Source organism: Colobus angolensis, unplaced genomic scaffold, assembly GCF_000951035.1.
Source record: "Colobus angolensis palliatus isolate OR3802 unplaced genomic scaffold, Cang.pa_1.0 Scaffold42, whole genome shotgun sequence".
NCBI lineage: Eukaryota > Metazoa > Chordata > Mammalia > Primates > Cercopithecidae > Colobus > Colobus angolensis.
Genome location: NW_012117599.1, coordinates 1,787,209 through 1,809,301, shown reverse-complemented (window position 1 = coordinate 1,809,301; position 22,093 = coordinate 1,787,209). Strand labels below are relative to the sequence as shown.

The 22,093-nt window shown below is 40.0% G+C and overlaps 1 protein-coding gene across 1 annotated transcript in view; it reads left to right on the top strand.

Annotated features, from left to right (window-relative positions):
* TMEM131 (transmembrane protein 131) overlaps positions 1–22,093 on the top strand; it is a 193,605-nt gene that overhangs the window by 92,125 nt on the left and 79,387 nt on the right. The window contains exons 6-11 of the mRNA XM_011956651.1: positions 1,853–1,969; positions 4,163–4,285; positions 9,226–9,306; positions 11,759–11,909; positions 12,007–12,063; positions 13,263–13,324. Coding sequence (XP_011812041.1) covers positions 1,853–1,969; positions 4,163–4,285; positions 9,226–9,306; positions 11,759–11,909; positions 12,007–12,063; positions 13,263–13,324 — 591 coding nt within the window. The remainder of the gene's footprint in view (positions 1–1,852; positions 1,970–4,162; positions 4,286–9,225; positions 9,307–11,758; positions 11,910–12,006; positions 12,064–13,262; positions 13,325–22,093) is intronic.

The window sequence follows — 22,093 nt, the reverse complement described above, 5'->3', positions numbered from 1 at the left end:
CTCGGGCTTTTCTTGGTGGGAAGATTTTAAACCACAAATTAAATTTTAACTGTGTGCAGGACTATTTCAGTTTGAATGAACTTTGGCAGATTGTGTCATATCTAGCTGACTGTCAAAGAATGTGTCCATTTCTCCTAGCTGTTAAATTTATGGGCATAGAGTTGCTTGTAATACTCCTTTATCATTCTTTCTGTGTGTAAAGGGTATGCAGTGATATCTACATTTTAGTTCCTTATATATGTGACTTCTCCCTTTTTATCACAGTCACTCTTTGTAGGGTTTTATCCATTTTACAGAGTTTTTGAGCACCAGCTTCAGTTTTATTGATTTTTTTTTTTTTTGCCACTTTCTGTTTTCTGTTTCATTAATTTTTGCTCTATTTTCCTTCCTTTTGCTTACTCTGGGTTTAATTTATTCTTTTTCTAGTGTCTCAAAACAGAAATGTAGATTATTGATGTGAAACATTTCTGTTCCAAATAAGCATGTACTGCTATAAATTTTCCTCCAAGTATTGCTTTACCTGCAACCTGCAGATTTTAATATTGTGCTTTCATTTCCAGTCAATTCAAAATATTTTATAATTTCTCTTGTTGCTACTTACTTCCCCCATGGCTTATTTTAGAAACATGTTGTTTAATTTCAGACTATTCGAGGGTTTGCCAGATGTCTTTCTGTTGCTAATTTCTGGCTCGGGTGTGAATAGCACCAGTGTCCACAGTTTCCAGGGTTTTTGTGCTCCAGTGCATGTTTACACAGTCAGCCTGTAGCCATGTGTAAACATGTTAGCTGCATTTTTAGCTGACACTCCTGTATAATAGCCTCATCTTCTTCCCTTCCCTGCCCTGGGTGAGCCAGTGTTCCCACTCCGTCCATCCTTGGAAGTTGCTTGTCTTTCCTACAGTTTTGGACTAGTTGATAATCTCACTCTCTGATGGGTTCAAGAAAAGTCGTGAATTACTGTAATTATTCTTTTGTTGCATTGTATTACAGTAATGTAGTGCAACAAAAGAATAATTACAAAAATTCACAACTTGTAAATTATTCTTTTGCTGGTGGTAATGTAGGAGACATACTCTGTCTAGACATCTTTCTTCAGACTAAGGTGAAGCCAGAGTCCTACTACCATGTATTTTGAGCTATAATTTAGGTAGCATTTTAGAGTTCTAGCCATAGAGGCAGAATGAGACAGGTTGATGGCTTTACATATTAACATGTATTTTAAGGCTTTGTTGCAGGGCGCAGAACCGCAATTTCAGTCTCTTGAACGTGGGAGTAGCCCTATTGTTTTGTGGTAATAACATTTTAGTTTACTAACTATAGTGACATTCTCAATTTGCAGAAAGTAACAGGAGTGAGTTCCTGCACATACATTTACCCCTGCCTTCTTTCCTATTTAAGTTGCCGGGACATTTTGTTTCTTGTGTGGATGGAAGGCAGATTTCAGAAGGTTGAGGCCTGGGCTTATTCTTTAGGCGAAAACAAGTCACTGCTTAGTAGTACAGTAGTATATCTATATGAAAAGCTCAGCTTTAATGCAACTTACATCTGATTTTTGATCATGAAACAGCCTGTAATTAGGTACTTCATGCCAGCCTAGGGGTTGTTAAATGAACAGAATCTAGGAAACCATCTGTTGTACAAGGCTGTGGCTCTAATGGACAAAGGGTGTGTGACCGTAGACATTCAGTATGGAAGACATCTTTTTAATTATTTTCCATTGCTAACTTAAAGCTTAAACTTCTAAAGGAAAAACTAGTTTGTGGAAATGATTCTACAATACTTATTTAAGGAACTTGGGCTGTATAATTTTTTTTCTTGTTATGAATTTAACTTTATTTATTTTCTGTTTCAGAAAATTCTTCCAGGAGGAAATACATCATTTGATGTAGTTTTTCTTGCAAGAGTAGTAGGAAATGTAGAAAATACTTTATTTATTAATACATCTAATCATGGGGTATTTACTTACCAGGTAAGAGCCAGAATTAAAACTTATTTTATACAATATGATCATTACCTCTGCCTTATATGCCAGCCTTTTAAGAATTCAGGAACTCAGAGGATAATAGAAAAGGTAGGAGTTTAGACTTAGAGCATTGCTATACTTACAGTGAATATCTCTATTCAAATCAGACTGAACAGGTGATTTTAAAGTGACAGCTAAAGTGTTAATGTAAGATTGGTTGACAATAGTGAAAAGTATTTTCATACTGACTTACACGTTCTTGTTTAATTTTTACTTTTACACACTTATGAAGCACACTTGATAATAGTGTCAAGATTAAAACATTCATGCCTACTTTAAGTTTTTTTTATAAACTTATTTTTACATAGAATTTTGGTTTAGGTCATTAAGGAAAGTTAATGTATGTAGGAGTCACATAGTAAATCTTTTTGTATATCAGCTGTTATTCTGTTTGTGAATCAAGATTTTTGTATATCAAGACTATTAAGGCTAGGTATGGTAGTTCACACGTGTAATCCCAGCACTGTGGGAGGCCAAGGTGGGAGGATCACTTGAAGCCAAGAGTTCAAGACCAGCCTGGGCAACAAAGCAAGACCTCACCTCTACAAAAAACATTTTTAAAAATTAACTGGGCACAGTGGTGAGCACTTGTAGCCTCAGCTACTCAGGAGGCTAAAGTGGGAGAATCACCTGAGCTCAAGAGTTCAAGGCCACAGTGAACTATGATTACACCACTGTACTCCACCCTGGGTGACAGATCAAGACCACATCTCTAAAAGAAAAAAAAACAAAGATTCTTAACAATAATTGCTCATATTTGTCCAGCAGTGTACTATACATGCCCTACTGCCTATGGTATACATACAGTTATTGTTGAAGTTGAAGTTTTAAAAGATTTGCCCATGCTATTAATAAGTTATTGAGGGGGACTCAAACTCATGTCTTTGTAACTATAAAGACCGTAATCTTTACCACTGTGCTGGGCTGCCAGTGGAACTCCAGTGTTAGCTCTGACAATTACAGGTCCTGTGTGTGTGTGTGAGTGTTTTGTTTTGTTTTTTTTAAACATTTTCTCCCCAGTACCCATTAACTCTGACACATCATATAAAATAAGGGTCAGAGTCAGGGTTCCCTTTCAGTAAGGACCATGTCTTCTGTTTCTGTATGGTGAGTAAATCTAACGATTGCTTAGTAGACATTCAGTACGCTGTTGATGCTTGGTTCAGTAATTTTGAAGTGCTAGACAGATCATACCCATTTCACATGTACTTGTTGAGTAAATGAAAAAGACTGTCACAAAAATGAAAGTCATTGCCCCGCGATGGCGTCTCCCAGCAGACCTAGGTGATCACAGCCAATCTGGACTATTGAGGGTCATGATCAGGTTGTTCCCACGGTGACCCCAGTGGCCAGCTGTCTTCTTTCTTTACCTCTTCACATCTAATCTTTCACCAAGTCTTCCTCCCAAATATATCTACAGTCTGTTTACTTCCCTACGCCTCACTGCCACTGCTGTCTTTGAAGCCACTCTTGCTGGATTACACTTTAGCTGTCTGAATGCCCTCCACTCTCCCCCAACACCTACAACCATCTGTTACTCACTCTGTAGCAGAGGGATTTTTTTTAAAAATCTTTTTATTGGTATCCAGTCTGTCTCCAGTACTACGATACAAGTTTCATGAGACCCAGCACATTATCTGTTTTTTTACTGTTGAATTGTTCACTATTGTACACCTAGCACTTCATAGACACTTAATAAATAGCAATATATTAATAATATCATTTGAATTACTGGTTTGCCCTGCTTAGTCAACCTAGGGCCATCCCATGTGGGAATGAGCTGGGTCTAGGCTTGGTATTTGAGAAGTTACCTGGGCGGTGGATCCATCTTCTGATGGCTGGGGTCAGGAAATCTTTTGACTCCCTATTTTCTTCTTTTGTCTATTGCATGCCTTCTTGAAGGACGATTATTCAATTTCTAATGTATTAAAGAAATCATTCTAAATTCACATACATAGTAAATCAACTATGTAGCCAAATCATGTACACAAACAACATTTGTGGGTTTTTTTTAAAATAAAGGGATTGTTAATATTTTTCCATATAAATCAGATTTGCCAGTCTCCCTAGATCAGTTATAACTAAAAATATTAATTTTAAAAACAACTAAAATTGCATTGTTTTCCTCCACTGAAACAGGTATTTGGTGTTGGAGTTCCAAATCCGTATCGATTGAGGCCATTCCTTGGGGCCAGAGTCCCTGTGAATAGTAGTTTCTCACCTATAATAAACATCCACAACCCTCACAGTGAGCCTTTACAGGTGAGTTTATGATGCTGATTTTGAATAAGCTTCATTTTGGTGGGAATTAATGTCTTAGCATGAAATCTCAGTTTGTTACAGTTTCCAAGACTATTTAAAATAATAGAGTTTTATAGATGTATTGAAGAGGAGTATTACTTTTAGTACAGCTTGCTGTAGTCTGAATTTTGGAATACAGTAGTCTGGATTTTGAATTTTTGGAATCATTTTTAAAACGACTGTGGCTTCTCTGGTGTTATAGTTTAGGCAGCTCTGCATTTAAAGAAGAGTTTTTAGCTACACAAGCCTGCTTTTTTTTTTTCCTGCATTTCAACACCTTCTGGCCCAATACCCATGTTTTTAAAAACAGTTCAAGTTTATTTCTGGAAATAATAAATTTTTGGTGATGGCAGCCTAGAAATTAAAATCCAGGGAAAGAGTAATATAGAATTATGATTAAAAGCAAACTTATTTTTTATTTTAAAAATTCAACTTCTTGTCTTCCCTAGTCTTCTATTAGTAATTGTTTTCAAGTGTGAAATTCCTCCTCACCAGCTCCTTGTCTCTTTCACAGTGGGAGTGGCCAGTGTCATTCCTTCAGAGATTTTCTGAAATCTATACCTTACATCCTAGGGACTTAACTGTGTGACATGTGCAGCCTCTGTGGCTTCTAGTGGTGTTGTCTGTGTTAAAAGTAGATGTGAATGCTTTCTAGAATAGTCCAGGGTGCCAGAGTTCTTTCGGACCAACACTGAAGGACTTAAAGCAGCTTGAAAATGACAAGTGGAGGAAAACTACTGTATTTTGTGGTAAGTGTAGGGCTTTGGCAACTAAAATGGTTGTCCCAGACCACCCTGGTATAACTGTTCGTAAACAACGGAAGGGGAAATGAGGAAGAACCAGGGAACGTGTTCAGAGCCTGAATAGTGAAATGCTTAGAAATGATAAGCGAAAGCAGCAAGAAAGAAATCGCTCCCCAACACTTGGCAACATCTGGGTGAAGACAGCTACTGATAAAAGTACTCTGCCCCAGTTTTAATTTTTGTAGCTGGATGTCTGCATCACAGAAAAACCTGCTCTTATGTCCTGCTTTTCAGGTGGGAAGTATTCCCTCTTATCCTCACTATCCTGTCGTTTACGTCCTTTTGATACTTTAGGTAATGGTGTAGTTTCCCTGTTCTGGCTGTTATTACAAAGCTATATAGAAACGTCCAAAATTCTTGCTGCTTTTTTTCCTTTTTTTAAAAAGAAAAAAAAAGGCTGGGCACGGTGGTTCATGCCTGTAATCCCAGTACTTTGGGAGGCCAAGGTGGGCGGATCACGAGGTCAGGAGATCAAGACCATAGTGAAACCCCGTCTCTACTAAAAACACAAAACAGTTAGCCAGGCTTGGTGGTGGGCGCGTGTAGTCCCAGGTACTCGGGAGACTGAGGCAGGAGAATGGTGTGAACCCGGGAGGCGGAGCTTGCAGTGAGTCGAGATCATACCAGACTGGACTCATACCAGACTTGTTTGCACTCCAGACTGGGCGACAGAGTGAGACTCCAAAAAAAAAAAAAAAAGACAGGGTTCAGGGTCTCACTCTGTCACTCAAGCTGGAGTGCAGTGGCATGATCATGGTTTACTACAGCGTTGAACTCCTGGCCTCAAGCATTCCTCCTGCCTTAGCTTCCCACGTACTGAGATGAGAGACATGAGCCACTGTGCCTGACCTCTTACTCCGGTAGACCCGGCTGCATGAGTTGCCCGCTCTGCCGTAGAAGGGCTGTTCCAGAGTGCCCCAAGGCTGCTGCCTCATTGTGGTGGCCAGACCACAAGGATGGAGCTTGCAGGACTCAACAGATGTTGGTCAGTCTACAACTGCTGGAGTCGCCTTGCAGTCTGTACCTTTTCTCCTCAGCCTTTGGAGTTATCAAGCTATCGCCCAGCATAGTGATCACTTTGAATTCAATTCATGTAGTCTTTTTCAAGTTAAAACATTTTAATTCAAGATTTACACAAGAGAGCAAATGGAGCACCAAAGCTGCTCTCTTAAAACCAAATATAGATTGTCTACCTGGGAAGACATTCTTAACCTCATAGTCCAGTGGTTTTCTGTGTCACTAGTCTTGTCAATATTACAATAAGAAAATATTGTAAAATGAGAAAATGCATATGATTTGTTGATTATACAACATAAACACATGAGTATGTTCTCAGGAAAAAAATATTAACAATTCAAACATAAGTGAAACAAAAACATCCCTTTTAACTTCCTGCTTCCCAGTCCAGCTGTCCAGCAGAACTTTCCATGATGATGGAATAGTTCTTTTCCTGCTCTGTCCAAAAGAGTGGCTGCTAGCTACGTGTGACTGTTGAGCTCTTTAATTCTGCTAGGGTGGCCAAAATGTTATTTCAACTAATTTAAATGTAAATAACCACATGTAGCTGATAGCTATTGCATAGACAGCACAGTTGCAGTCCAGGCCCTTCCTCATGGGCACCACTTTTGCCACCTTGTATGTGTCATTCTAGACCTTTCTCTGTGCATGCAAGCATGCGGGCACAGAAACATTTATTGTGGGAATTTGTTTACACATAATATATTCTGTATATAATGCTTGGCTTCCTTTTTTTCCTAAACTATACTAAATTAGAACAAATAGCACTGGACTAAAAAATAAAGAATGTGTCAGGTTCCTAGTTTTAATGTAATTATTTCTTTGACTTTGTAATTTAGGCTTTTTCTGTCTCTATTTCTTTATTCATTTTCTCTGTTATCAGTAGGCGACCTTTTAATCTTCTGGGGAGGTTTTTTTTTTTTTTGGTTTGTTTGTTTGTTTTCCAGGCACGGCTGGAGTGTAGTGGTGCAGTCTTGGCTCACTGCAGTCTCGACCTCCCAGGCTCAAGCAATCCTCTCACCACAGTCTTCTGAGTAGTTGAGACTACAGGTGCACGCCACCACACCTGGCTAATGTTTTTTATTTTTTTGCAGAGACAGAGTCTCACTATGTTGCCCAGGCTGGACTGCAACTCCTGGGCTCAAGTTAAGCACGCCACCTTGGCCTCCCAAAGTACCGGGATTACAGGCATGAGCCACTGTGCCTGGTCTAATCTTCTGTTTTTAAGCATTGTTATACTTGTTTGCTTGATACCTGGAAAGATTAATGAAATAATATGTGATGTTTTCTGGTTTTCCAGAAAAAGTTCTACAGTCGTCCTATCATTTAAGGTGCTATTATTATTAATACAATAAGCACTATAGATGAGCACTGTAATAAATCAGGAGGCAAGAAATAATACAATCTACAGCTTATCAGTCTTTTGTAAATGCATTACTTTTACGGCAGCAACTCCCCAGCCCCTACCAGAAAACAAACAAACAAACAAAAAAACCCTTTAAGGAGCCAGCCAGGAAGGTTGGCTCACACCTGTAATCCTAGGACTTTGGGAGGCCAAGGCGGGTGGATCACGAGGTCAGGAGCTCGAGACCAGCCTAGCCAACATGGTGAAACCCCGTCTCTACGAAAAATACAAAAATTAGCTGGGCGTGGAGGCGTGTGCCTGTAATCCCAGCTACTCAGGAGGCTGAGGCAGGAGAATCGCTTGAACCCAGGAGGCGGAGCTTGCAGTGAGCCGAGATCACGCCACTGCAGTCCAGCCTGGCGACAGAGCAAGACTCCGTCTCAAAAAAAAAAATACAAAAAACCTTTAGGCTTATACTGAAGAATTGCCATTTTTCTTGCTTTGTCCTTTTTTGTTCACTCCTGGAGGACTTCCTGTGATGAAACAAGTGAACATTTTCCACCCCTTCTCATAGCTTCACCCCAAATGTAATTGAATTAAATGTATGTTTTCTTTTAAGAGCTAGGGTTAACTTACCTTTAAAGAAAAGTCTCCTGCCTTATGACCCATTTTGTTTGTATATATTTACCCAAAAGCAAGGAAAGCAGATGTCCACACCAATACTTGTACTCAGTATCCACAGCAGCTTTCTCTCTAACGGCCAGACATTGGAAACTACTCAAATGTCCTTTCGGTGTGTGGATTGAAAAACTGCAATATAGTCATCAAATAGAAGTGAACTATTAATGCATTAACAATGTGGTAGACCCCAAAATAATTACACTGAGCAAAAGAAGCCAGACACAAGAGTATAGACGCTATTATTTCATTTACATAAAGCTCCAGAAAACATGAGCTAGTCTGAAGTGATAGAGAGCAGATCAGTGGTTGCCTAGAAAAATAAGAAGGGACAGAGAAGGATGAATGGATTGCAGAAAGCATGAGGAAGCTTTTGGTGATAATGGATATAGTTAATATCTTCATTCCAGTGCTGGTTTTATGCCCAAACACATGCGTCAGGATCCATCAGGTTGTATACTTTAAATAGGTGTTATTTATTCTACCTCAGTGATAATAAAGCTGTTTTTAAAAGAATCATAAGCTTAAGCATAAGCCACAGAAATATTTTTGCTTCCAGTAGAAACCACGTATTTTCATGTTCCACTAGAGTTGTATATATCTCAAAATAATATTTACACTCGTCACCATTTCACAGTTATGGTAGATCCACTGCTGGATCTTGTTACAAATGTATGGATGAAGAAGCACTTTATGTTACTGTAAGAAAAACAAAATTTATGTTTCCAAAACTTGGTAATTTTTGTAAATTACTCCCTTTGGAAAAAAAAAAAAGTATCCTGTTACTTCTAAAATCTGGTCTCTGGAACAACTATTATACTTACACTGTTTCTAAGTAAAATTTTCAAAGTTACCTTAATTAAAAATACCACTATTGGCTTACACATACAGAGCACTAAATTTAGTGATATGATACATATCCTGCATTTGTATCTTTAAATGTTTTTGAGTGTTTTGTGATAAACAATTAGGATGTCAGAATTATTTCTCTGTAATAGCAATCACGTGCTTTGAGAATATGACTTTGAACTTAGCCATCGTGTGCTCTTTTGCCCCAGGTTGTAGAAATGTACTCTAGTGGAGGAGACCTTCACCTGGAACTCCCAACGGGTCAACAAGGAGGTACCAGAAAACTGTGGGTGAGTTGTAACCTGGTTTTCTCTTGTGTGTGCTCCCATGAAACCAATTACTCTTAAACTGGAAAATACTTAACTCCTTATAGGCTGAACAAATATGGATGACTTCTCTTTCATCATTGTCTTAATGTTAATTTATGTCAAGTATATATGAAAATTGGAGGAGAGCGTGAGGAAGGAATATAAGTAGTAATTTTTGGAAAGGGCAGTGAATAAAATTGGTGGGAGTTCTACCCCACTACATGGAAAGTAACTTCAGCTATTCTTTCTCAGAATTATATGGGTAAAGTTATCTTTGAGTATGATAATTTATGATGTGCTTTACACATAAAAAAAAGTAAAGGATTAAAAAAATGTAGGAAGGATTCATTATGGTTTTGTTTTGTTTTTGAAGGTAAGTAATTGAACGTTCATATTCACCGTTGGTAAAGGAAATGGCACTTGCAGAGGGAACCTAGGCAAGCACCTGTGATGACTTAGAAAATTTTTAATTCTTGAAGGTGATCTATGTTCACCTTCAATATTGTTGAATATTTAACAATATTAACCAAATTAAAGATATGTAAGAGAACCTTATTTGTAAAGGTTCTTGCCATGTGAGAGTTTTAAAAATGTTTACATGCTTTAATCCAAGAGGGAGAAGGCAAATGTGGTCAATTCAGTTCCATACCCAGGTCACTCAGATCACTGCTCATCTCTAATTGGAGGAACACAAATTTTGCCACCAGGAATAAGGTTTGAGAATCAGTTTCTTTATTAACTGCTGTTACACACACACAGCCTCTTGATTCTGTCTTCTGACCAGTCTTGACCAGGGAAGAGATGTGGAGATTACATTTTTAGGATGTTAATATAAACATTTAGAAACAAATTTATCAGCCACTAATTTGGTTAATGCTCAGAATATAGAAACACACTAGCAAAAAGAAATATGTAATGGACAGTTTATTTATGTCCTTTCACAAAAATGTTTCACCTTGAAATTACGGTGTTTGAGTGAAAAATCATTTATAAAGCAATGCTTCAGAGGATTAAATTCAGACCATTGAATCTGTATATATTATGATTCTAGACAGACTAAGAACTTCCTGTGAAATATAATTGGTGTCTAATAAATAGAGAATTCAGATTTTTAATAGTCAAGAATGATAATGAATGATAACAGAGAATAGCATAATGTTTTTATAGTCCTAGTGGCTGCAAAAAAAGATACAGTAATTCTTATTCCTACAAACCTAGACTGAGAAAAAAGCCAACAGGCTGTGACCTCACCTTCAGCCTATTTCAGTGTATATGAGAAAACCCCCGAGACCAAAGCAACTCCCTAGAGTTGGGGAGTGGATGGTCCGTCCCTCCGATCCTAGGAGGGTTCCAATCTCCTGTTTTCTGCTTTGGGACTAAAAAGAGCGTAGGGATAAGTGAAGGCCCACTAAGCTCTAGAATACAGGGGTCTCCTAAAATATGCTGAAAGGTTTGTGCAGAGAAGAAATTCCAGTAGTCCCAGGGAGCCATGTTGTTCTAAAACCAGGAAAGAGATTACCCCTCAAAATGTTTTTTCCAGTAAGTCTTCCTTTTAGTATATAAATGTTCTCTCATTACAGGACTGAAAATGTGTGCTGTCTTACATGAATGCAGTTGGTAAACTGTAGATTTCCTAGAGAATTTTGCATTGTTAGGTTTTCCAGGAAAGAGCAGTGTAAGCCCTGCTGGTTATCATTTATGGAGGTTCTTGTGGACTTCTAGAAAAGTATTTTCCTCTGATGGTGACATTTCTGTTGGTTAAATTTCAAGACTGAGTTATATACACAAACACCACTAACTAGCATGTTAAAAAATAACTGGTTTTGGCCGGGCGCGGTGGCTCAAGCCTGTAATCCCAGCACTTTGGGAGGCCGAGACGGGTGGATCACGAGGTCAGGAGATCGAGACCATACTGGCTAACACAGTGAAACCCCGTCTCTACTAAAAAAAAAACACAAAAAACTAGCTGGGCGAGGTGGCGGGCGCCTGTAGTCCCAGCTACTCGGGAGGCTGAGGCAGGAGAATGGCTAAACCCGGGAGGCGGAGCTTGCAGTGAGCTGAGATCCAGCCACTGCACTCCAGCCTGGGCGACAGAGCGAGACTCTGTCTCAAAAAAAATAACTGGTTTTGTAGATTAGTTTTACCTTTTAATGGGGCTTTTGTAACTGACAATTTGTTTTCAGATCATTTGACTTCTTTTACTTTGCCTACTTTTCATATCATATTTAATAGATTCTAAACAGCACATTTTTCACATTTTAAAGTTCTCCAGAAATGGAGTGTGTGTTACATATTGGTTTAATTAGCAATGCGTTTTGTATTAATAGGTATATAAAATACTCATCTTTCAGTCAGTGTCATCCAGTTCAATAAAATATGGTGGTTTTGCTCCATTACGATTGCTGTGCTGCATTATGGTCTGTTAACTTGTCAGGAAATTCCTCCTTATGAAACCAAGGGAGTGATGAGAGCCAGTTTTTCGTCTAGAGAAGCAGATAATCACACAGCCTTCATAAGAATCAAGACCAATGCTTCAGACAGCACAGAGTTTATCATTCTTCCTGTTGAGGTTGAAGTTACAACAGGTTAGTAGAAAACTGATGAAATCGAAAGTTGTTTTGTTTTCAGTGTAGCTTACTCTGGCAAAGTGAACAATAATTGTTGACTTTTCTTTTTTCCAAGCTCCTGGAATTTATTCCTCAACTGAAATGTTAGATTTTGGTACACTAAGAACACAAGGTAAAAAAATCTTTTAAAAGAGTCTTTATGGAGTTGTTGTTGTTTTTTTTTTTTTAAATCCCTGTATTCAGTGCTCTACTATACTTTGTAATTCAGCTTTAACAGTATTTTGCAGTGGGTTGCATGATCTTGTACAAATCTTCTTTTCAGACTCAGTGCGTTCACCAGTTTATACCCCATTTCTCTGAGGGGTGGGTGGCATTGCTTACCAGGTTGGAAAACAAGGCCATGGGATAATTTAAGTCATCTAAATGGAAGATTGAGGCAGAAAGTAGTTTTCTAGTTTCTTAATCCAGTTGCTCATGGATTCAGTTATGCTCAATGTTGATTTTTACTTCTGGATTTTGTTTAGATGTGAGTTTATTAAATTACATTATGACAAAATGTTAAAAGCTTGTCACAGCTGTTCAGAAAATTCAAATTCTACAATTAAAAACAACCAAGTAAAGAATTTTACTAAGGAAAAACTAAGAGTACTTGTAATTTGGGATGTATATGGACTATATATATAATAAAATGTAGTTAAGATTGAAGACCACATCTTTAAAAGTTAGATTTGCTTTTAATATATTTTTACATTGTAAATTATTAATTTGCTTCATTATGTTTTGCTGAAAAGCTAAAAGATTAGTAATGTCTGAGTTCACTAAAAAAATAATATTTTGGAGGCTGGGCATGATGGCTCATGCCTATAATCCCAGCACTTTGGGAGGTGGAGGCAGGCAGGTCACGTGAGGCCAGGAGTTCAAGACCAGACTGGCCAACATGATGAGACCCCATCTCTACTAAAAAAAAGTACAGAAGTCTGCTGGGCATGGTGGTACATGCCTGTAATCCCAGCTACTCAGGAGGCTGAGGTGGGAGGATCGTTTGAACGCTAGAGACTGAGGTTGCAGTCAGCCAAGAATGCTCCACTATACTCCAGCCTTGGTGACAGAGTAAGATTCTGTCTCATTAAAAAAAAAAAAGGTGTATATTTTGGGGTTTTCAAAAATCTGGTTTAAGAGGGAACAGTTCTTATAATACACAATGTCCTTATGAGTAAAGCAATTACCACCTAATGTTTCTTTTTATTAATGTTATTGTCATTGTATTTCACAAATTGATAGCTTCAATTTGATGTCTTACAAGGTAAAGATTCTAACTTGGTTTAAAAACACATCTTTTTAAGAAAAATTTCTTTTCCTCAATTTTAACAGATCTACCAAAAGTTTTAAACCTTCATTTATTAAATTCAGGAACAAAAGATGTACCAATAACAGTAAGTTTTTACTTTTTTTTTTTTCTAATTTATATATTGTTTGTTTTCAAATGTATTACAAAGTTAAAAATAATTAAACCCTTACTCTAAAAGAATTCTATTTTGTGATGACCTGGTGACATTTTGGTTCTAAGTGTGATGTGAGAAACCAGTTCTGCCCCAGCCACCCAGATTTTAAGAATGAGAGGGAAATAGGCAGTCTTTTCAAAGTAAGTTTGAACCAAAGTTCATGAGTTTCTTATACAGTCACAGTCATATAAAAGGCCTGTTCTGATAGATCCTAAAATCTGTGGGCCATGTGGAAAGAAAAACAGGTTATAAGGATTTTGTCAGATTTGGTTGTTGGAGTTAAAGTATGGGCAGGAAAGAGGAAAAAGAGTCAGATGAATTGGGAAGAAAATAAGCAAAAAAAAAAGGTTGTAGGTAGTGGTAAAGTGCTGTTAACACTTGTCGCAGGCTCCCTAACTAGCAGTTACTGAACTACCATAGACAGCACATTATAAACTATAAACTCCCTCACACATATGTACCGAATAAGTTACTTTTAGGCCATATAGTGGAATTGAGGTGCCGTTAGATCGTTTTAGGGAAAAAGGGGATATCTAAGTTTTGCCTTGGCCCACAACCTCTCTCTCTGATGAGGCCCCTAACATATATACATAGGGAATCATTATATAGGAAAATAGAACATTTTTACTATAATTTGTGCTGATACCAGAAACTCCTGTGAACTGATAAAACGAGATATAGATCACGTGGGCTTGAGATTTAAGGGACCTTTGTCCATAGATGGCCATACCCAGATTTTCTCACCAGCTGGTGGAGTAGACCAAAGAGAGAAGAATATACAGACCCCAGCGAGGAAGCAAGAGATGGTCTTCCCAGGTAACCACATTCCGACGCGCAGTGACCTTCCTCACCAGTGGGGTCGGGGTGCAGGCAGTGTCGTCATACCTGACCTAGCATTTCTCCCAATGTGATTTGGGGATTTGATGGGAAAGTACCTTTACTAAACCAGAGCAAACCAGCCTAACTTTTTACCTACAGTGAATGGACTAAAACAAGTATCTTTTTCAATGAACATTTTATAGAAAAATGAAATTGGCAATTAACCCTAAGAATGTGAAGAACTAGTATTCAGTTCACTTATGACATGGCATTAAATAGGCCCCTGTTTGTCCTTTTTCTTACTTACTAAGGAGTTTTTGGATACATTGTAGGTGAACATTTTTCCTCTTACTGAGCCAGGCACTAGGCTAGTGCTGTTATGTAGTAAATGTATTACTTTAATACCTATAAGGTGCAGTGGTCCTAGTTTTCTAAATAGGAAAACTGAGAGCTTTTTTTTTTTTCCTGGAAGTGACTTACACAACTATAAAAAATGCAAAAATAGGCCAGGCATGGTGGCCTCACACCTGTAATCCCAGCACTTTTGGGAGGCTGAGGCGGGTGGATCACTTGAGGTCAGGAGTTCAAGACCGGCCTGGCCAACATGGCAAAACCCTGTCTCTACTAAAAATACAAAAATTAGCCAGGCATGGTGGCACGCGCCTGTTGTACCAGCTACTCAAGCTGAGGCAGGAGAATTACCTGAACCTCAGGGGTAGAGGTTGCAGTGAGCCAAGGTCGTGCGACTGTGTTCCAGCCTGGGTAACAGCAAGACTCTGTCTCAAAAAAAAAAAAAAAGTAAAAGGTATATGAAACATGAAAGTATATTATACAGTGCCACTTAGCAATCACATATTTATGAATGTATCATTTTAATTGCACAGTCAGTATTTCTGTTAAAAACCTATATATATCTATTAATATAATACATCTGTACCTACCTATGTGTATGTCTTTTATAATATCCAAAGCCCAAACTCTGCCACTGTTTTGGTGGTTTGCTATTTCCTCTTTCATTCACCCATTCGATAAATATTTAATGAGCATCAACTATATGCCAGCTGCTATGCTGACTGAGAATACAGCAGTGGATCAGACCACCGGAGTTCCCTACGCCATGGAGCTCACTGTTAATCAGGGCTTCCTGGAACTCTGGGAGATACTTAGATTTTATTCTAAGTGTAATGGGAAATTAGTATAGGATTTTAAACAGCAGAGTGACATCATCTGATTTATGTGTTGTAAAAGGTCACTGTAGCTATTTTGTGGAGAGTGAACTTACAGACATGGAAGGACAGAAAGCAAAGGAGACCACTTGGGATCTGATTTAGCAGTCAGCCTGAGAAATGATGGTGGCTTAGACGTCCCACCTTATCAGCTATGGGGCAAGCCCACCCACCGTGGAAACTGAGTTTTCAGAGCTCTTCTTAAGGTTTTTCGTGTGTGTTTCAGCATTTTCTGCATAATTCACCAGGCTTAGACTGATGGCTATTTAGAAGGGTTCCTGCCTCCTTCTGTTTCACAAACATAGAATTTTTAGGATTTGCTAAGCAGTGCTAGAAGCTGGAGATTTTTTTTTTTTTAATTCCCCTTCAGGGAATTCATTCTCTTTCTAAATACGGGATTACTAAAGCAAGCAATTCCAAATATAAGTTCCTCACCTGCTAACAGACAGGATGCTCAGGTCCAAACTCTCCTGATATGTCTGTAATGCAACTTTGAGAAAATGGCTTTCTTCAGCATTTACAAAACATTAGTGCTATATAAATGATGGAGTAAGTTTGCCTGAGATGTCTTCAGAGGAATGTTTGGATGAGATTTCCCTTGGTAATGGACAAATTGGAATCCAAGTGGTCTCCTTTGCTTTCTGTCCTTCCATGTCTGTAAGCATATCAGCTTAACATATGCTTTAGTGAATTGGTACACACATTATTAGAAGTACAATGTTAAATGCTGAAAGGTTATTTCCCTTGTTTGCTCAAGTGCTTTTATAAGCAATTTTAGAATGTTCCGGACCCTTGAATTTCACTTGAGGGTTACTGAGCTTTAGTTGGGTCTGAATGTTGTGAGAAAAGCCTAGAACTATATTTAGAACATATGCAAGCTTGTGAGCTGCCTTTCCTGGGAAACTTGCAGTAGTGTTTCCACTTCTTGATTATCTGTGAGTTAGCAGTAGTCACTAATATAAAACAGGTTGTTTGTATAAATATGCTTACTACAAGGTGATGATTGTGTGTTAGTTCTCATTTAAAGCCACACCAGAATGGGCCAGCTACTTAAATGTTTTGTCTTGGGTTTGTTTGTTTGCTTTGTTTTTGTTTCCTTGGAAAATGGGTTTTAACAATTTGGGTTTGTTTTTACTGATAATGAGTGAACAATTCAGACCATTTATATAAAACATGAGTTTTCAGTTGAATATTTCTTTGTTATTACTGCAGCATATTTTAAGGTAGCAATACTAATGTAAAGTTTTTATCTGGTAAGAAAAATCTTAGAGTGGTGTGTTTCATATGAAAAAAATTCATCAGCTATTTTAAGTTCTTACTACTTACAGTGACTATATTTTAACAAACATCCTTGCTTAGCTATTTCTGGCTTGGTGGTGTACAGGCTGATAACACTCAAAAAATGTTGTGCTTGTTACTGATGAACTCCCACTTCTAGCCTTTAAGCATACTGAAAAATGGTCAGACCTTCATTGTATATCCAGAGTTAGTTCCTTCCGGTGGGTTCTTGGTCTCGCTGACTTAAAGAATGAAGCCATGGACCTTCGCGGTGAGTGTTACAGCTCTTAAAGGTGGTGCGGACCCAAAGAGTGAGCAGCAGCAAGATTTATTGTGAAGAGTGAAAGAACAAGGTTTCCACAGTGTGGAAGGGGACCCAAGCAGGTTGCCTCTGCTGACTCAGGTGGCTAGCTTTTATTCCCTTATTTGGCCCCACCTGCGTCCTGCTGTTTGGTCCATTTTACAGAGCACTGATTGGTCCATTTGACAGAGTGCTGATTGGTCCATTTTACAGAGTACTGATTGGTGCATTTACAATCCTTTAGCTAGACACAGAGCACTGATTGGTGCATTTACAGTCCTCTAGACAGAAAAGGTCTCCAAGTCCCCACTCAATCCAGGAAGTCCACCTGGCTTCACCTCTCAATCCCCCATCTAAATAGAACACACCAGCTGCTGTTGGGAATTGGACAATGACCGTTCTAGCTACTTCCTGCTGGATAGGGGCAAAGAAGGGACCCTACAGTGGTAGTGTCCTCCAGAGGGGAACTCTCTAGGCCCGCCAAGGGGCCAGTGGGTCGATCCGGGGGTCCTCAGTAGAAGTTGTTAGTTGAGCTCATTTGGAGTTCCATTTATAAGACCAGCTGTAGCTTGATGGCCTCGATCCTAGAAGAAACACATTTGACAAGGAGGTTAAAAATACAGGGCCCAAAGCGAGTAATAGCAAGGTGGCTGTCACAGGACCTAGAAAGGGGAGAAGCCATGTCACCTAACTCCAGAGGTTGGTATAAGAGTTTGAAAGGCATCATCTGATTTCAGAACCCTTGTCCTGTAAACGCTGGGCAGCATCTTATACTATCCCCAACTGGTTAGTGTAAAAAACACTCTTCCCCTAAGAAGTTGCAAAGTCCTCCTTTCTCAGCAATGAGGAGGTCTAGGCCTCGGCGGTTTTCGAGAGTCACTGCTGCCAAAGAGTCTATTTGGGATTGTAGAGTAAGGATAGATTCTGTTATTTCTTGCAAACTGTCTGAGAAGTCCTTTGAGAGTCTGTGGTAGTAGGGTAATAAAATAGATAAACCTGCTATTCCGGTTCCTGTAGCAGTGGACAGTTCTGTAAGTAGGGGTATTAGTTGTATGACCCTGCGCTGAGGGACTTGAGCTTTGAAGGGCACTGATTTCCATAAGATTAGAAGTTAGGATAGTACATGTTACACTGTTAACATTTAGCAAACTTTACTTTTGTTGAAAGCCTTGTAAGTTTGGGATTTAAAAAATTTCTTGCTGTTAATAAAACGTTGTCCAGTCCATATTAACTTAGAATTGGTATAGATGGCTCCTTCCTGATTTTGTAAGTACTGTAAGGTTTGGCTGAGTGCAAACAGCTTGCAGGTTTGAGCAGAACAATTATTAGGCAGTTTTTCTAACTGCTTCTACAAGAGTTCCCTTATCACTTAACTGAATATCCATTGTGTCTTTTTCCCTTAGTCGCTTGGGAGGAACCATCTATCTCCTGTCCTGAAGGGAGCTTCTAGGTCTGGTCTGACCTTTGTATGGTAATTGGTAAAGCTTTAGATCTCCTGTGAGGAAACCTGCTGGTTTAAGGATTTTTGATAGGAAGGCTTCGGGTTGTCAGTGGCCTCAGTGCTTTTGTGGTGTGTCCTTACTTACCCGGACAACAAGGTGGTGTTAGAGTGTTACAGGGTTACAGAGATGGCCTTCAATGATCAATTACAGGTTTTAAATTTACCCTGGCTTTTAAAGGAATACGGTTCACTTTTTTCTTTACTCCACCATTTCTTTTTCTTTCTCTCCGACTTCCTCTTTGTCTCTCTCTTCCTCCCTCTCTGACTTTCTGTCTCTTTCTTTCTCTCTGACTCCTTCTTTGTTTCTGTCTCTTCCTCTCTCTCTCTCTCTCTGATTTTCTGTCTCTCTCTTTCTCTCTGCTGGTCTTTCCCTGCCTCTGCCAGCCACTTATGTTACTGTTCTGCCCTCTCCTTCCCCTTCTGATGGCTTCAGCAGTGTGAGACTGCCACCTCTTTGGGTTTTTGTATTGCGTGTAATAACTCTATAATTTCCTTGTGGTGTTTAATGGGGGTTCCCCCAGAGGTTAGGAACTCCCTTTCTTTCCATATTGCAGCATGGGCATGTAGGATTAGATAAGCATACTTGCTATCTGTATACACACTTATTCTTTTTCCCTTTCCCAGTTTTAAGGCTCTGGTAAGTGCCGCTAGTTCTGCTAACTGGGCACTGGTTCCTGGGGGAAGAGGCTTACTTTCAAGTAAGGTTGCATCACTATGGCATAACCTGCCCTTCATATCCAATTTTCCACAAATGAACTTACACTGGTGTATAGATTAAGGTCAGGATTAGCTGAGGGGACTTCTAAGAGACCATCTCGGGCGGCATAAGTCTGGACTATAATTTGTTGGCAGTCACTCTCAATTGGTTCCCCATCCTCTGGGAGAAAAGTGGCAGGGTTGAGGGCCACACACGTACGTATTTGAAGCAGCAGTCCCTCAAGGAGTAGCGCCTGCTATCTAGGCGGTTGTCTGATAGCCATAAACTTCCTTTGGCACCTAGTATGCCATTTACATCATGAGTAGTCCAGACAGTGAGATCCTTTCCTTGTATTATTTTGATAGCCTCTGACACTAAGACGGCCACCGCCACAACTACCCTTAAGCAGTGAGGCCAGCCTTTTGCTACTACATCAGTTTTCTTACTTAGGTGTGTCACAGGTTATGGGGTTGTCCCACGAGTCTGACTAAGGACTCCAAGAGCTATCCCTGCTCTCTCTGTGACATATAAAGAGAAGTTTTGTCCTAGGAGAAGGCTTAAAGCTGGAGCTTGTACTAGGGCCTGCTTTAAGGTTTTGAAGGCGGTTTCTGCCCCTGGTTCCCGTTCTACTAGATGAGTATTTGCCCTCTGAGTCTCCTTGATTAGACTATAGAGGGGCTTGGCTATCTCACTGTATCCAGGGATCCATAGTTGGCAAAAGCCGGTGATTCCAAGGAACCCCCATAACTGTTTTAATGTCTTAGGGTGAGGATAAGCCAGTATAGACTGTATTCGTTCCCTGCTGAGGGCCCTGGTCCCTCTGGCTAAGATTAGGCCTAGATATTTGACCTGCTATAGGCAGAGCTGGGCCTTTGACCTAGACGCCTTGTATACTTGATTAGCTAGAAAGTTCAAGAGATCTAGAGTAGCCTGCTGGCATGAGGCTTCCAAACTGGTAGCCAAAAGTAAATCATCCACATACTGAAGGACCAGAGTACCTGGACTTGAGAAGTGGCCTAGATCTTGGGCCAGTGCCTGACCAAACAGATGAGGGCTATCCCTAAACCCTTGGGGCAAGACCATCCACAAAGTTGGGACGTGTGGTCTGTGGGATCTTCAAAGGCAAAGAGAAACTGGGAGTCAGAGTACAGGGGAATACAGAAGAAGACATCCTTGAGGTCCACACCAGTGAACCATTCTGCTTCCTCTGGTATTTGAGAGAGCAGGGTATAGGGTTTGGTACAACTGGATATAGAAGAATTACTGCCTCATTGATGAGTCTAAGATCCTGCACTAGTCTCCACTGACCATTTGGTTTTTGTACTCTTAGAATTTGGAGGTTGCGGGGACTGCTGCATTTCCTTACTAAGCCTCGAGCTTTTACATGTTTAATAATATCCTATAATCCTTTATGAGCTTCAGGCCTTAAGGGATATTGCCTTTGATAAGGAAAAGTCGTGGGGTCTTTTAACCTGATTTGGACTGGGTGGGCATTTTTTGCCTTTCGAAATTGTCCTTCCAGTGCCCAGACTCCAGGGGTGATTCCCTTCTCAAGTAGGGGGCAACAAATGGGTAACTTGTTCCCCATATTCATGTAGATAATAGCTCCAGCCTTGGCTAATAGATCCCTCCCTAATAAGGGTGTGGGGCTTTCAGGCGTAACAAGAAAGATATGTGAAAAGAGCAAAGCCTCCCAATTACCACTGAGGAGGTGGGAGAAATACCTGGTTACAGGCCGTCCCAGGATTCCTCGGATGGTAACGGACCTTGAGGACAGTCGTCCAGGACAGGAGATTAACACTGAGAAGGCCGCGCCAGTGTCCAGGAGGAAGTCAATTTCCTGGCCCTCAATGGTTAAACGTACCCAGGGCTCATTTGAGGGTGATGGCATGAGCTGGCGCTTGCCCCTGGCACCCTCAGCCCTGTTGTTGGATCATCTGGTTGGGGGCTTCTGGCCCAGAGAACCTTTGTCCTCTGGGGCAGTGTGCCTTCCAGTGATTGCCTCGGCATAGTGGACATGGGTGAGGGAGTGGCTTGTTTCTCGTTGGACAATCTTTTTTGAAGAGTCCTTGTAAACCACACTGATAACAAGCCCTACCAGGTGATTGGCCTGCTCCAGTTTCTGTCCTCTCTGAACCACCGAGGTTTGTTTGTCTGAGGGGCATGACTAAGGCTGCTGCCTTTCTCTGAGCTCACTTTTCCTTTTGGGCCTGTTCCTCTCGGTGCCTATTGTAGAACACCGAGGTTGCCAGGTTTAATAATGCCTCCAGATTTTGTTCAGGCCCAGGGCTCGCTTTTGGAGTTTTCTTCTGATATCTGTGGCTGATTGGGCAATAAACTTATCTTTTATGATCAGTTGACTCTCAAGGGAGTCAGATTACAGGGGAGTATATTTCCTTAAGGCCTCCCGTAGCTGCTCAAGGAAGGCAGAAGGATTTTCTTCCTTTCCCTGAGTTATGGTGGATATCATTGAGTAATTCATGGGCTTTTTCCTAATTCTCCTTAAACCTTTTAGAACACAGGTCAGATGTTTACAACTCCAGTCCCCATGATCTGAGTCTAGATCCCAGTGGGGATCCATACTGGGGACGGTTTGGTGACCCGTAGGGAATTTATCCCTTTCTTCGGCAGTCATTCTGTCATTTACTTGGCTAAGATACCCGGTATCTCCAAACTCTTGGGCTGCAGCTAAAGCCACATTTTTTTCATTAAAGGCCAGGGTTTGATCTGACAATAGCATGACATCTGTCCAAGTGAGATAGAAGGTTTGCCCTAGACCCTGTAGGACATCTACGTACCTATCAGGGTTATCTGAAAGCTTACCCAGGTCTGCCTTGATCTGCTTTAAATCAGAGAGGAGAAGGGACATGTACCCGGG